The following is a 15,149-nucleotide window of genomic DNA, read 5'->3' as shown; positions in this document are numbered from 1 at the left end:
TTAATTACCAATCATTTCAGAAGAAACATTCAAACTTTCCATGTGGCTTGGAAGCAGTAGTTAGTTTGGCTGGTAGTAGGTTAGTGTATTAGTTTTTAGGCTTTGGCAGAGAGGCTTTATTTTAAATGTTGTTTTTGTTTTTAAATCAGGAGCCAATGAAGTCGAGAGCACCACAGCTACATTTGGAATACAGATTCTACAAGCAGCTAGGATCTGGAGGTAAAAGCAGTGTCATGCATTTTACTGTGATGTAATCCAGGATCAATTTTTCACAGAAGTTTTCTGATTTAGGGGTATGAATCTATTTAATGAAGTGTCCCTAGTCACTTAAAGCAGAAAAAAGCCCTTTAAGTCAGTGGATTAATGTATAAATTTTTCTAGTATTGTAAGACTTCTTTGTTCTGCTCTTAAAGTGTGTCAATGAAATCCTAAAACTATTTAATAAGTCTTAAATATCACAGAATTTGTGTGCATACAGGTATACTTTAAACTAAGTCGTCTTAGAGTATTCCCAGTGTGTTCTGTTTGAATAAACGCTATAAATGACCAAACTGCTGATCTGCTACTCACGTATTTTTATTTAAAATTACTGTGATATTTAAATAGCTTCAGTTTCAGTTATACTTCACAGTACATATTGCTGCTTACCAGTTTTAAGCCTCTTAAATACTTTCTTAAAAAGTTTAACTTTAAATGCAGTCTAAAATTTGAATTTCTCATTTCACTCACCTTGGTGCTTTTCCACCCAGAAATCCTCTTATGAGGGCCCTCTTATAAGAGGGTGCCTTTTGCTTTTATATGTGAGCAATACCTAAAACTTCACACATATTTTTGTGCCTTTCACAAAACTGTATATAGTCAGTTAATGAGATGTGAAGAAACTTAAACTAAAAAAGTTAGTACAAATCTTCCTTAAATCAGTTATACCCTCAGAAAAAATCTTAGGATATCTTTTCATTGAAAATGTTCCTTTAATTTCTAGAATTGTTTTTCTTTTGTTGTGTTGTTAGTTATTACTTCCATTTTTTACTAATGTAGAAGTTTATTGCATAAAATGGACTACTAGTAGTTTTCTACATGCACATTTGTTATTTTTTTTCTATCAAAGGCAGCTTGGATTTTGTGAAGGTGACTTTTAAAGTTATGCTTAAACTACAAGAAAATACTACTTAAGCCGAGAAGTCACCTCTGAAAGTCAGGTGATACAAAATGAACATGCCCATATCACCTTCATTTTGTTGCATTGAGTGTACGTGTTGTGATGAATTTTAATAGTTTTAAAATACTACTTTCACTTTCAAAAATTCAGGATCATATTGTGCATCAAAAATTCATTGATGCACAGACTGGATAGTGTTTCTCTAGTTAGGCAGCTTTCAATATTTTGTGCTGCTCTTTAAAGACTCTCTTCAGGTAAACACACTTTCCAATACTTTCAATTCATATATAACTTCTTTAAATGCTCTGGTACGAATGGTCTGCAAGCAGGAGTCCTTAGAGATAACTCTTTGCAAGACATGAGGTTGTCTGTTCCTGTTCAGAGATGGAAAAGCAAGTTGTAGAATGTCTAGTCAAAGTGTTGAGCCTTAATGTGCTTGCTAATTGGAAAAAGTCATCAGGGATAGCTTTTTTTCCTAAGTAGCTGTAAATTGTCTGCAAACTCTAGACTAGCATTGTGAAATAGCTGATAAGTGGAAAGCAGAGATATTGATTGCTTAACTACTGAGACATGGCAACCATCGTGTCTCAGGGATAGTTAGGGATAGTACCCAGTTATGAAAACCAAGGTGTAACTATCTAAACTGGCAAAGGAGCTGTGTAGCGGAGGTAAGAATACAGCTATAATTACTAGTTCAGAGGTAGGAACTGCTATGGGAATATTTCTTGTGAAAAATGTCATAGCAAATATAACTTTGTTTACCTTTTTGTTTACTGGATAAAGTTGGGGGACTGTGTTTAATGTAGGAATGTAAGCAAATCAAAGTTAGTCTGTTTTACTTCTGATATCATTCTGTCTTTGTAACCTTTTTTGTTGGTTACAACAACTTTGGTCGCTTTCTCTGTTGCGTTATTAAAGTACTGTAAGGGAGAATGATCTCTCTGATTCTCTGCATGAAGGTGAAGAGACCTTTGGGATGGAAACAAGAAGATAAAGCTGATGAGTTCTTGCCATCTTCAGTATTTATGAAGAACCTTGTTATAGACTTGCTGTTTTCCAAGTGACTTGCTTTTATTCCAAAATAAAAGCCTCTGCCAGCAGGTGTAGAACCTTGTAAGCTCTTTTTTGAGTCATCTGACTTGTCAGGCACTCTACTTGAGACCCATTTCAATGGGTTTTGTGGGAAAGACTCATCATGAAGAAAGTAATATTCATGCTCCCATCTTCTTAGAAACTAAAAAAGTATGGCTGATTCCTTGTCTTTCTGCAGCACACTCCCTCTTCCGATCTTTGCAGGCGTTGGGCCCTCAAGCCCAGGAAGTTATGCAGCCTGATTATTTTAGAAAAAAGTTGTGGAATGACATATTTCCTGTCCTTATGTAATGTGACGCAGTTGGTTTTACTTTACTGATTTTTTTTTTGTGACACATGTGTTTACTGTCAATTGTAAATTTAAGAAATTTTGTCACATGAACACTTGGAAAACAGTGATAGAAAGTGATGGACCAAGTGATAAATTCAGGAAGCAGCTAATCCTTCCTACATAGAACAGGAGATAGTAAAAATCTTATGCCAGACCTATCCGTATAGATACTGTGGCTTTATGGGCAGTGGTTGTACTTTTGTCAGAGTAAATTGAAGGAAGTGTATCTTTGTGTAAGTGGCAGAAGCATCCGTCGTAGGATTTATAGAAGTAGCTGTTATTGCTGGAAGAAATTTGAAGTATACTAATTTTGAGTAGATAGGAGGTTTTTCTGATAAGTAATTACGTACTGTATTAGCAGTTCCAGTTGTCTGGAGCCTTCTGGCTTCTAAAATTCCATGTTTGCAGGCTTGCTTAATCATGATGAGGAAGTCTTTTCCTTAGCTGTTTTTGCTTATTCAGACAAAACTTCTTGCAATTTGGCTGATAGCTTTATACCTGGGTGTGGACTGCTTATTTTGCATCTAATTGTATTAAATAGCCTTTCCACTTATTCTCCCTATGTATAAATACATACATGTGTATTAATAGCAAATGACTACTGAAAAATAGTTTCAGAAGCAACTGATGAAAAGTGAACCAGTCTCCATCTGGACATTGAGCCATTGACCACTACCCCCTGGATGTGACCATTGAACCAATTCCTTGCCCACTGAACAGTCTACCCATCAAATCCATCTTTCTCCAATTTGGAGAGAAGAGTGTTGTGGGGACTGTGTCAAAGGCCTCACAAAAGTCCAGACAGATGCATCTGTAGCTCTTCCCTTGTCCACTGAGGTAGTTACTCTGTCACAGAAGGCCATGAGGTTGGTCAAGCAGGACTTGTCCTTGGTGCAACCATGCTGGCTATCTCGAATCACCTCCCCGTTCTCCATGTGCCTTAGCATAGCCTCTAGGAGGATCTGTTCCATGGCCTTCCCAGGCACAGGGGTGAGGCTGACAGGTTGGTGATTCCCAGGGTCCTCCTTTCTACCCTTTTTAAAAATGGGTGTAATGTTTCGCTTTTTCCCGTTACTGTGGACTTCACCTGACTGCCATGACTTTTCAAATATTGTGGAGAGTGGCCTGGCAACTACATCAGCTAATTCCTTCAGGATTGTGGTGTGCATCTCGTCAGGTCCTGTAGACTTATGTACGTTCAGGTTCCTCAGGTGGTCATGAACCTGATGTTCTCTTACAGTGGGAAGGACTTTGCTCCCCCAGTCCCTGCTTTGTGGTTCATCCACTCAAGAGGTGTGAGGAGAGATGTTGCCAGCGAAGACTGAGGCAAAAATGTTGTTGACTACCTTAGCCTTCTCCTCATCTCTTGTTACCAGTTTGCCAATCTTGCTCATCGGGTGGAGGAACCCTTTCTTTGACCTTTCTTTTCTGGCTGACGTACCTGTAGAAGCCCTTCTTACTATTCTTTGCATCTGTTGCCATGTTCGGCTCCATCTGTGTCTTGGCCTTCGTGTTTCCGTCCCTATGTAACTGGGCAGCATCCCTGTACTCTTCCCAGGATAACTGTCCCTGCTTCCACTGCCTGTGCAAAATCTTTATTTAATAAAAAATACTTTTGACTTGCATGAAAAAGCATTAACATTTCAAAAATATATTCCTTTGAAGAGAATCTGCTCACAAAGAGGGCTTATGATCTGTAACTTTACTATCAAATATGCTTTTTACTGAACGTGTGTGTGAATGTGTGGTAGCACATAGGTGTTTGTTAGGAAAAATATGAAGAATCTTTCTTAAACAGGAAACATTTTATGTACTTTTGGGCTCTTTTTGAAACATTTTTAATCATTTAGTGGAATGGATTTAAAACTTATTAAAAATAGTACTTAATTTAGTTTAAAGATGTGACTTATTTTGGTCACATCATTATTTAGCTTTCATTTAAGTTTTACGTACCAACAGATTTTTATGAAAATTGCTGTCTCTCTTCTGCCAAAATTTTGTTCTTCAGTACCTGTGAGCATGCTCTCCTCATGAAGTTTAAGATGATTTAGTCAGTATGCAGAAATTTCTGGTCAACTGAATGAGCAACCTACAGATGGAATTTAAAGTATCTTTAATTCTAATAAAATTGTAGTTAAGAGTGTTTTTCTTAATATCCAAGTATGAATCATAAGAAAAATGGATACATTTTCATAAGTGCAGTACTACAAATAAAAGTATATCTGAATTCTTACCTGAAATTACACTAAGACTTCTGGAATGAATAAAAAACAATTTTTAATTGATTTTTATATTCATCTTCTATGCTACCGGTCTTTCTTCTCATGGTAATAAGATGAGCTGTAGATGGATTTCATGTGTTATGTCCATAATTTAACTGCACCTAAATTCAGTGTGCTTTCCTACTAGGAGGGCGGTGAATCAGTGACTGATGGCTTAATTTGAGTATTGAGCAGTAAAGCTGAGAATTTTTTTAATATGGGATTTTTTCTTTATTTCTTTGACAGGTAGTTTTTTACAGTACGTTCAGTTTGCTTTTGCAATAAGGAGTCTGGACATATTAAAGAAGTTATGTTATGTATTGAAAAGTGTAAAAAAAGGCCAACGATGAAGTTCAATACTTCACTGTTTGGTGCTTTTTCTGTAGGTAAAGACAAAAACATTTATGGTAATGAAAATGTGGTTCTTTGTGTAATTTTAGTTCAGACCAGCTTGAGTGTGTGAGAGATTTGAATGTTCAATGACACCTTTTTAATTTTTTATACAACTCTTCAGGATATAGAATGCCCGAGGCAGATATCGGCACTGAAAGGGAGGCTACCTTTTGTATTTAAGATAGTGATAGGTGATTTTTACTTCTTTTTTTTTTTTTCAGACACAAGCTCTAATAAGGCAGGTTCACTTTGAACCACTAAAAATACTACTTTTATATGAGAGAAGACAATGGGGTTTCATATTGCTATTGAGATGATCTCTAGCTAATCCCCTGTGCCATAGCCACCCTGCCTTCTGCTTCAGGCTGTAAAAGAAAACACAGTACAGCGTGGTTTCATCACATCTGCATCACATCATCAGCATCTGTACTTGCTATAACTCCTCCCAAGACAAGATTATCATTGCATTATTATAATCTCTTAATTCTCTTCCCAATTTATATTTAAAGTTGGGTTTTTTTGCCTAGAATAAGTGCAGAGATCTAGTAAGAATGGCAGCTGCAAAAATAGGTGCACATATTAATGTTTCTGAGAAACAGTAATTACGGGCTATAAGAATCCTGGTGGTATACAAAAACTTGAGTTAATCTTGGAATATGACATCACACACAAATTTCAGAGATTAATCAGTGGTTTTTTGTATAAAATGTAATATATAAAGTATAGTAATAGTAAAATATAATAGTAATTGTGAAGGAGGCTTGATGGTACGGTTTACAGAACATTGTGAATGTTAGATAAATGGATATTTGATTAGACAAGGCTCACAATAAAAATGCATGTCTAAGTCTGTTTTAGTAATGCAAATAAGTAGTTATATTCTATCTATTTTAATGGAACAATCTTACTGTTCTATTACTATTTCTTATCTTTGCAAACATGCTTATATTTGTAAATATACTCTTAAGTGTTGTGTAAAAGTACTCTTAGTGTTGTGGTGCATGCCTCCAACATGGCATTTTAGCAGTGCTGAAGTCATATTGCTTATATAGTTTCTCATTCCATGTTTAGAGTTTTACAGTGCGTGGATGATCATGGTTTCAGTAGCCATGAAGTGCTATGATTCTGGAGATTGTTTGACCTTCTGTGTCTGCAGCTTTGGTTTTGTGTGTGCATGGTTTTGTGTATGCTACTTTGGTTGAAGTCAAAACCCCCATGTGACACTGACCTCAACTTTTGTAATCACTTACTTTCAGGGGTTTCAGGGCAGATTCTGTAGTCTTGGAAGGGAATACTTGTGTTTGTGGCATGCTGTTGGATTGCATCCTTGATAAAGTACCAGTACAAACATGCCATGGAAGATGGCTGTTACTGCAAATCTTCAGTCTACTCAGTTTAGGGTATTTTGGTCATGTCCAGTGAATTGCCACGTATGAAAACTAAAACTACACGTAAAAGGCAGTGAGGTATAGGAAGCTTAACGTGAAACAGCTTGTTCTGCAAGTGCCGTCTTGTGTATTTTACTGGCATTTATGGACCTGATTTAACAGATAACCTAAGCAATAAGATATAATGCACATCACAACAGTGGTTTTTGACTGGCTTGGAGGAAACTCTAAAAGGAAACCAGTATTACAAGACAGTAAAAGCACTGAAAAGCCGCTTACTTGCTTAAAAAAAATTAGGTTGTATGTTATAGAGATATTTGGCCAAGATATGGCTCAAAATTAAGTCAGTGGTAGATTAGGAACACAAGGTTAAGTACAAGTGGTATTGCCATTGATCTGTGTGCTAGATATTTCTTTGACAGTCAGTGTCTGCTGCTTGTTTATTTTTTTTTTTTGCTGAATGAGAACACATGCAATAATTGAGGCTTCCTAGGTACTATCCGTGTTAAAGCAAGTAGCTGGAATTTTGACTTTAAGTTACAGATCTGTGTTCATGCTAGTCATTATGCGTATTGCATTAGATAATTGCAGTAAACAGTATGTAGCCTTAGGCTTAAATCAGGTTTGATGCTGAAGTTCTTGAAAAAGATAGCAGCCAAGGTGGATGATGGTCGTGAGCTAGTGCAGTGGGTTGACCCTGGTTGGAGGCCGGTGCCCACCAAAGCTGCTTTATCACTCCCCTGCTCAGCCGGATGAGGGAGAAAAAAATATAACAAAAGGCTTGAGAGTCAAGATACGGGCAGGGAAATCACTCAGCAGTTATTGTCATAGGCAAAACAGACTTGACTTGGGGAAACATTAAATTAACTTATTGCCAATCAAATCAGAGTAGGGTAATGAGAAAATAAAAACTAAATTTTAAAACACACACACTACAAAACCAAGTCCCTCAGCACCACATCTACATATCTTTTAAATATGTCCAGGGATGGTCCAACCACTTCCCTGGGCAGCTTGTTCCAGTGCTTGAGAACCCTTTTGGTGAAGACATTTTTCCTAATATCCAATCTAAACCTCCTCTGGCACAACTTGAGGCTGTTTCTTCTTGTCCTATTGCCTGTTACGTGGGAGAAGAGATGACCCCCTCCTCTCTACAATCTGCTTTCAGGTAGTTGTAGAGATTGATAAGGTCTCCTCTGAACGTCCTTTTCTCCAGATTAAACAAACCCAGTTCCCTCAGCCGCTTCTCATAACACTTGTGCTCTAGACCCCTCACCAGCTTCATTGTTCTTCTCTGGACACGCTCCAGCACCTCAATGTCTGTCTTGTAGTGAGGGGCACAAAACTGAACACAGTACTTGAGGTGACACCTCACCGGTACAGGGGAACAATCACTTCCATAGTCCTGTTGGCCATGTTATTTCTGTTACAGGCCAGGATGCTATTGGCCTTCTTGACCACCTTGGCACACTGCTGGCTCATGTCCAGCTGGCTGTTGACCAACGCTCCCATGGTCCTTTTCCACCAAGCAGCTTTACAGCCACTCTTCCCCAAGCCTGTAGTGTTCCATAGAGTTGCTGTGACCCAAGTGCAGGACCCAGCACTTGGCCTTGTTGAACTTCTTACTGTTGGCCTTGGCCCATTGATCCAGCATGTCCAGATGCCTCTGTAGAGCCTTTCTACCCTCCAGCAGATCAACACTCCCACCCAACCTGGTGTCATCTGCAAACTTACTGAAGGTGCACTTGATCCCCTCACCCAGATCATTGAGAAAGACATCAAACAGAATATGCCCCAATACTGAGCCTTGGGGAACACCACTTGTGACTGACCACCAACTGTATTTAGCTCCATTCTTAACAACCTGCTCCAGCGTGGGTCCCCCGTGGTGTCAGAAGTCCTGCCAGCAAACCTGCTCCAGCGTGGGCTCCTCTCTCCATGGGGCCACAGGTCCTGTCAGGAGCTTGCTCCAGTGCAGGCTTCCCATGGGGGCACAGACTCCTTTGGGCATATCCGCCTGTTCCAGTGTGGGCTGCAGGTCGATATGTGCTCCACTGTGGACCTCCATAGGCTGCAGGGGAACAGAGTGCCTCACCATGGTTTTCACCACGGGCTGCAGGGGAATCTCTGCTCCTGTACCTGGAGCACCTCCTCTTCCTTCTTCACTGACCTTCATGTCTGCGGTGTCGTTTCTCTTGCATATTCTCGCTCCTCTCTCCCAGATGCTGTTGCACAGCAGTCTTTCCTCTTCTTAAATATGTTCTCACAAAGGTGCTACCACTGTCACTGATAGGCTTGACATTGGCCAGCAGTGGGTCCCTCTTGGAACTGGCTGCCATTGGCTCTATTGGAGAAGGGGACAGCTTGTAGCAGCTTCTCACAGAAGCCACCCCCCGCCCCCTCGCCTCGACTACCAAAACCTTGCTACGCAAACCCAGTACAACTAGAAATAACTTGTACTTGATTTTCTTTATTTTAAAGATGTTTGACAGATACAGTTGTAATCTACCAATAATATGTTCTTTATTCTAATATTTTTATTCTGTCATTGATATAGGGGAAGTCAGACCTTTTAGAACTTGTCAGCTTTGAAAACTTTATGGACATCATGTACGTAAACATGCTGGATTAAAGCATTTGAGTGATAAACTAGTCTTGACAGATGATGGAGGTGGTTCTGTTAATAGTGACTTACTAATAGTAAAATACTGGAGGGATTGCAACTTATACAGTTATGGAAAAATGAGTAACTGGAGGATATGTGCCCCTTAACATTTTGATGATGATTTTGATGATGCACAATTTCTATTACAGCTTGATAACTTATGTGGAGTACTAAATGGATTTTTATTGATCTGATAAACACAAGGTGGTAGTCTTCCAGTAAGCTTTTCAAGAAATTCTTCTTGAAAATAAGCTCGTACAAGGAGTAGAAGAATTGTCAGCTCTGCTGTTTTCTTGTATGCTTGTGCTAGTGGTAGTAGCATTATCTTCAATGTGTGGTTTCTTTTTAGGAATCATTTTAAGCAGCTTGTCTGTTTTCCAAGAGGTAGTTTAGTGAAAACTAGACACTATAATCCATAAATCCATTTACCTGGATACACGACAACTGTAATAAGCCAAAAGTGAGCAAACAAATGAGTACCCTACTGTCATCATCTCCGCATTCCCACTCTCCTGCCAGGGTCTCTCCTGTGCACACCATATGTGACACAACCATCTGACTGAGTGAGGGCTGCAAAGCCAAGCCATACATTTAGTATCAGCAAAGCCGAGTTTCTTGTTTTTAGATAAAAAATAAATATAAGTTCTCATCTCTTTTCCAGCACATCAGTGGATCATCTTGCATGCTTTTTGGGTCTGTGCACTCTATTTTTGTAGAGCAGTGGGTACAGCTCAATGTTTTAGGTGGCTAATAAAAATTAACTTTTCTAGAAAAAGAAACTGGAATCCAAGCAGTATTCAAGTAGTCAATTTCCAAGTCAAGGCTGTCTTGATTTTTGCTATGAGTAAAATGGGATTGAAAGTCATGTTGGTTTAAAATGGATTTACAATTTTATGACAGAGCAGTCACATAAAGTATTGTAGATGGCTTTAGTAAATCGAGTCCATTCAAATAAAAGTGTTGGACTTGTGAGCATGTATAAATATCTAGGGATAAGCAAATGTGACATATCTGAAAATGAGGATACTGTATTCAGGGTTGTAAACCTAGAAAGAAATCAGATATTTTAGTGTTAAAGTAACTTATTGGGAGTATACGATAGTATTTTTTTGGCCTCAGTTAAGTTTCTTCATTGGCGGAAGAATAGTAAGTTACTTGTAACTTTATAGTGACGTTAATGTGACAAGCATTGACTTCTGCACATAAGGGTGGGGGTGTACTCCTTTTTAAAAGGGTTTTTGAGAATGGGTCAGAAGATCTGTCAAACTAATAGAAAGGTTTGAATAGTAATCAAGTGTATTATTTAGCAAGATACCTAAGAACACTGACTGACTTAATTTCATGGAAAGATGACTGGGATGTGTCTTACAAGTTCCCAGCATTTCCTTGTATTCTTACACCAAAGGGCTTCAATGGTTGAAGCAAGACTAATTCGAAATGGAAATGAAATACGCACTGTTATTGGTAATAAGTGTTGCAATATCCTGTCAACAAAGGGTGGAACTGAAAATTTCTTTGTTTTTCTAACCTACCCTATTTTTCTTAAAGATTTGTATAAAAGGGCTTACATTTATATCTATTGGGGGAAAAAACACAGATACTCCTTAGTAACACGTTAGTTTCTGACTTTTCATATGGAGATCTAGAGATATGAAGAAATAACACAAATAACAGAATGATGTTAGGTTACTATTTTTAAGCAAAAGCAATAAGACTATTTTGATTAAAAAACAAAACAAACCTCCAAACCTCTAGTACCTTGAACTGTTAATACGAAGTGATTTTTATACGTGTAGGGAATTTTAAATGTAGTACTACCTGTCTGCCTTACAGAAGTGAGCAGCAGCAACATGTTAAGCACAATTTTGGAGTATTCTGGAGTTTTTGTCTAATCAGATGATCTAGTGTTGTAGGTAGAACTACTGTTCTTGCCATGTTAAATAAAATGAAATTGATCACAGCTGAAACACCACCTCCCTGTCCTGGATGTACACCTTACAGCAGTTGCTGTTGTGCTTTCATCATATGAAGTGGCAGAATAAAATTTTAAAGGGTTTTTTTGATGTCTCCTATAAACACACTTCTGAAATTGGCAACTCTGCCTACAAATCTGACAAAGTCACAAATTCCTTTCTACGGATGTTTCCTCTTTTACTAGTATTTGGTCATGCAAACAAGTTCTATAAATCTAGACAAAGCCCAGAAGTCTTCTGGTTTCTGTATTTTTGAAGTGTGTTAATATTTTAAAATATTTTAAAGAGACACAGAGCAGATGCAGTGGTAATAGAGGAGACTAACATCTCTTGAGAATTTTGGAGTTTATTCTTATATTTGCATGTTTAAAGACTTTGAGATTCTCAGAATATGTCTCAGGCCATTGTAAGTGGTGGTCTTTCTTCCAAATTCCCAGTGCTTTTCTTTCGCTTCATATGGTCAGGTGTTAGTTGTTTTTTCTTTTTGGATTTATGTTTCTGTACATCAGTTGGATAACTTAATTTAACATATTTAAAAAAATAAATGGAAGCTATAGTCTTCAGAAAATTGAACAGTTAATCTTGATTTTTAGGGGTTATGTTTTCCCTATTCTCACTTGCAGGAAGAGAGATTAGTGAAAATGCACTTTAAAAATGCTGCGTTCATTTAGTTTTGGTTTTGCTAAAACATTTAAGTGTTTTTTACCCAAAGCTGTACTGGACACAATTGCCAGTCTGTGCTCTGAGTATAAGTAGCACTGTAGTAAGGTATGAAAAATTTGAGACTTGATGTACCTCAAAAAACACCCAGAGTTAGGGATGTTTTCATTTTTAAACTTATATTTGATCCACAGAGAAGGAAGATGAAATCCAGTGTTTCATTAGGGTATTCTGAAAATAGATCTTACAGTTCTGTATAGTACAGTATTGTAACAATGGATGCCATTGAAAAAGTTGCCATGAAAGGAAAAATATATTTTCAGAATATGGAATATTTAGAGTAAATGAGACACAGAGGATACATACTGAAGAGCAAAAAAAAATCTGGAATAACTAGCTTCCTTAAGTTAAAAAAACTTATTCTATTGAATGAGGAAGAGATCCTGTACGTATGAAGAAATGCAAGATGAATAGAGACAATGATATCAAGTCACTTTTAATTATATAGTCACACAATGGATATGTACAAAAAGGCAAAAGTAAAATTGGATTAGAAGGATTTAAATGTTTATTTTCGAAGTTATGGATTGTCTGGTTTCTTAAAGCAGGTGTTTAAGTAAAGCTATAAAGTTCAGAAGTGCAGAATATTTTCATATTAATTTTTAGAATATATGTGCTGTTCATTGTATTGATAAAGTATATGAAGATACATGAACATGAGGATAGAATGTGGCATTGTTGCTAGTGTAATTGTAAATGCAGTGCTTGAGAATATTAAAAAACACTTCCAGTATTTTGATGTCTGCATTTATTTTGTCAAATACTCTTGCAGGAAGCACTTCCTAATGAAGTGGGTGATCTTATGGTCACTGCTAACTTGAACAGGAAGTTGGTTATGTCTCTACTAAAGGTTTAGGTACCCTTAACTGATATATTAAACATATTTAACTGATTCTCCTCCTGTGTCTGGAGAAACCTTATTATATGGACCTGCTTATTATGCTTCTGTTCAGGGGAAAGAATAGAAGTAATTTTTTTTTTTCAGGTAACATGTAGTTTTGCCAGCCTAAGCCGTGCGCATCAGGAGGTCTGTGTTCAATGATTCTGGTGACAGACTAGATAGAAAGGGAATCTCTCCATGCAATGCATGTGACTTTTAGCCATAGTTTGAAGACTCAACAAAACTCAATTTTTTGGCACAATAGTACAGTCTTCGTTTTTTATGAGCAGCAAATTAACACGTTCCTCAAGTGTTGAGAATGTAACACATGTTTTACAGAAGGAAAAATGTTTGACTTAAGAGTAACAGGTCACATTTCAGACTGCATGTAAGATTTGAAAACAAATGTAGCTTTAACACTTAATATGCCTTTTACCTGCCTAGGTAAATGTATTTTCTATCTGTTTAGAGAGTATTTAAGTGATTGTTACCTAAACATACAGTTGTCTATTTTTGTTCCCGTATATTGTGTATGGAAATGATGTATGTTTTGTTCTGAACTTAATTTTTATTTTAATAATTTTGTAATTAAAAAACAAATACAAAACCCACAAATAAAATGTAGAAATTTGTGTTAGTATAAAATTTTAAATATGAAATTGTGTTTTATTCAAAGATCTTTCTTTTAAATCACTTTAATGGTTTGACAGTAAAAACTGAATTCATTGGATTTTTTTCTGGACATCAATGTTTGAAAGAATTTAAGAATTCAGGAGTGGTGTCTGGTGTGATACTTCTGAAGTGAAATCAAAGTGAATCTTTATCATACGTTCCCCTTGAGAATTCTAAAAATTCCCTCTGTCATCTGTTCTTAGGATTACATTTAAAAAATCCTGGTGCTTCATATAGTTTGAAATAATAAATCTCAATTTACCGTACGTTTTACTAGAAATATAGATTTAAAAAAAAAAAACAACTTCCACTCTGTGGTGTTTAGATTTTTAATGGACTAACTCACACTTAAGAAAAATGTTTTCTTTTATGCGCTATCTAAACAGAAACCAAAAATAATGGCGGGAGAGAAGACAGGAGAAGCCTTTCAGTGTAAATTTAAGTAGAAAATGCTTGTATTTGGGGGAAAAAACAGAATACTAACAAGTGATGACTATAACAACTTGACACCTTTGGTGTTTTTATTTTGATGATGCATCTAAAACTTAGCTTAATGTCTCGTTAAATTTGAGGATTCATTAATCTCTTTGGGATTTTTAAATGATTTCTATGGATAATAAGGTGGTTTTATTTCTGAATGTAGGTTTGTTGTAGCCTTAATTTTAAAAGTTCAATTTAAATGCCTATTTTATTTGAAAAGTAGCTTATTTAAACCTCTCTTCATACCTTTTTAAAAACCTGTTTCAATTTACTGTTACAAAACCAAACAGATATGTTCTGGCTTTTATTTTTTATAAAAAACTTTAAATCTTTCACAAGTCAAACATGTACTATTCTTAAAATATTTAATGAAAATCATACTACCTTCATTACTCCTGTTGTGTCTTTTACCTGTAGTTTTTATGAAGTTTTATTGTTGGTTTTATGTGAAAAATGTATTTTTAACTTCATTAATTGTAATTACTTTGTGTCTTTGTTTTACAGATGGAATACCTCAGGTTTACTATTTTGGCCCATGTGGCAAATATAATGCTATGGTGCTAGAACTACTTGGACCTAGTCTGGAAGATTTATTTGACTTGTGTGGTAGGACATTTTCTCTTAAAACCGTTCTTATGATAGCCATACAGTTGGTAAGTAGAATAGATGTTAATTTGAGTGTTCATTAGAATAACTAAGTCTTCAATGGATTAAATCTTTATTTCACTTAAGAGAGTTGTGCTTCCCATGTTTTAAACTGGTGTTGGTAGCTTCTTAAAGAGCCTGTGATACAGTTTTACCAGGAAGACTGTTTTATGTTACTTTCATTTACTTTGTTCTAGTTTTTCAAGTATCATTGCATTATTGTAGTTTCATTGTGTCTTCTGAGTTCTCATAATCACAACCTGAAATCATGAATTTTAGTTTGACATACTCAATTAAAAAGAAAATCTTCATGAAATAAAAATAATTTTAATCCACGAAAGCAGTTGGATTAGGGACTCCTAAATAGGATAAATATTTTTCCTAGGCATTCTTGGAAAGAAAGGAAGCAAAGAAAAAAAAATCCCCTAAAAACCCTTCCAAAAATACTAAAATAGCACAAAATTATTCAATGAAGGATTTTTTCCTTTTT

General features: G+C 36.5%; 1 protein-coding gene across 8 annotated transcripts in view; it reads left to right on the top strand.

Annotated features, from left to right (window-relative positions):
• Positions 1-15,149, top strand: part of CSNK1G3 (casein kinase 1 gamma 3) — an 83,149-nt gene that overhangs the window by 32,248 nt on the left and 35,752 nt on the right. For all 8 annotated transcript variants that reach the window (XM_074570054.1, XM_074570051.1, XM_074570055.1 and 5 more), the window contains exons 4-5: positions 150-219; positions 14,519-14,667. In XM_074570054.1, coding sequence (XP_074426155.1) covers positions 150-219; positions 14,519-14,667 — 219 coding nt within the window. The remainder of the gene's footprint in view (positions 1-149; positions 220-14,518; positions 14,668-15,149) is intronic.

This window comes from Larus michahellis, chromosome Z (assembly GCF_964199755.1).
Source record: "Larus michahellis chromosome Z, bLarMic1.1, whole genome shotgun sequence".
NCBI classification, from domain to species: Eukaryota; Metazoa; Chordata; class Aves; order Charadriiformes; family Laridae; genus Larus; species Larus michahellis.
This window is presented reverse-complemented; position numbering and strand designations above follow the sequence as displayed.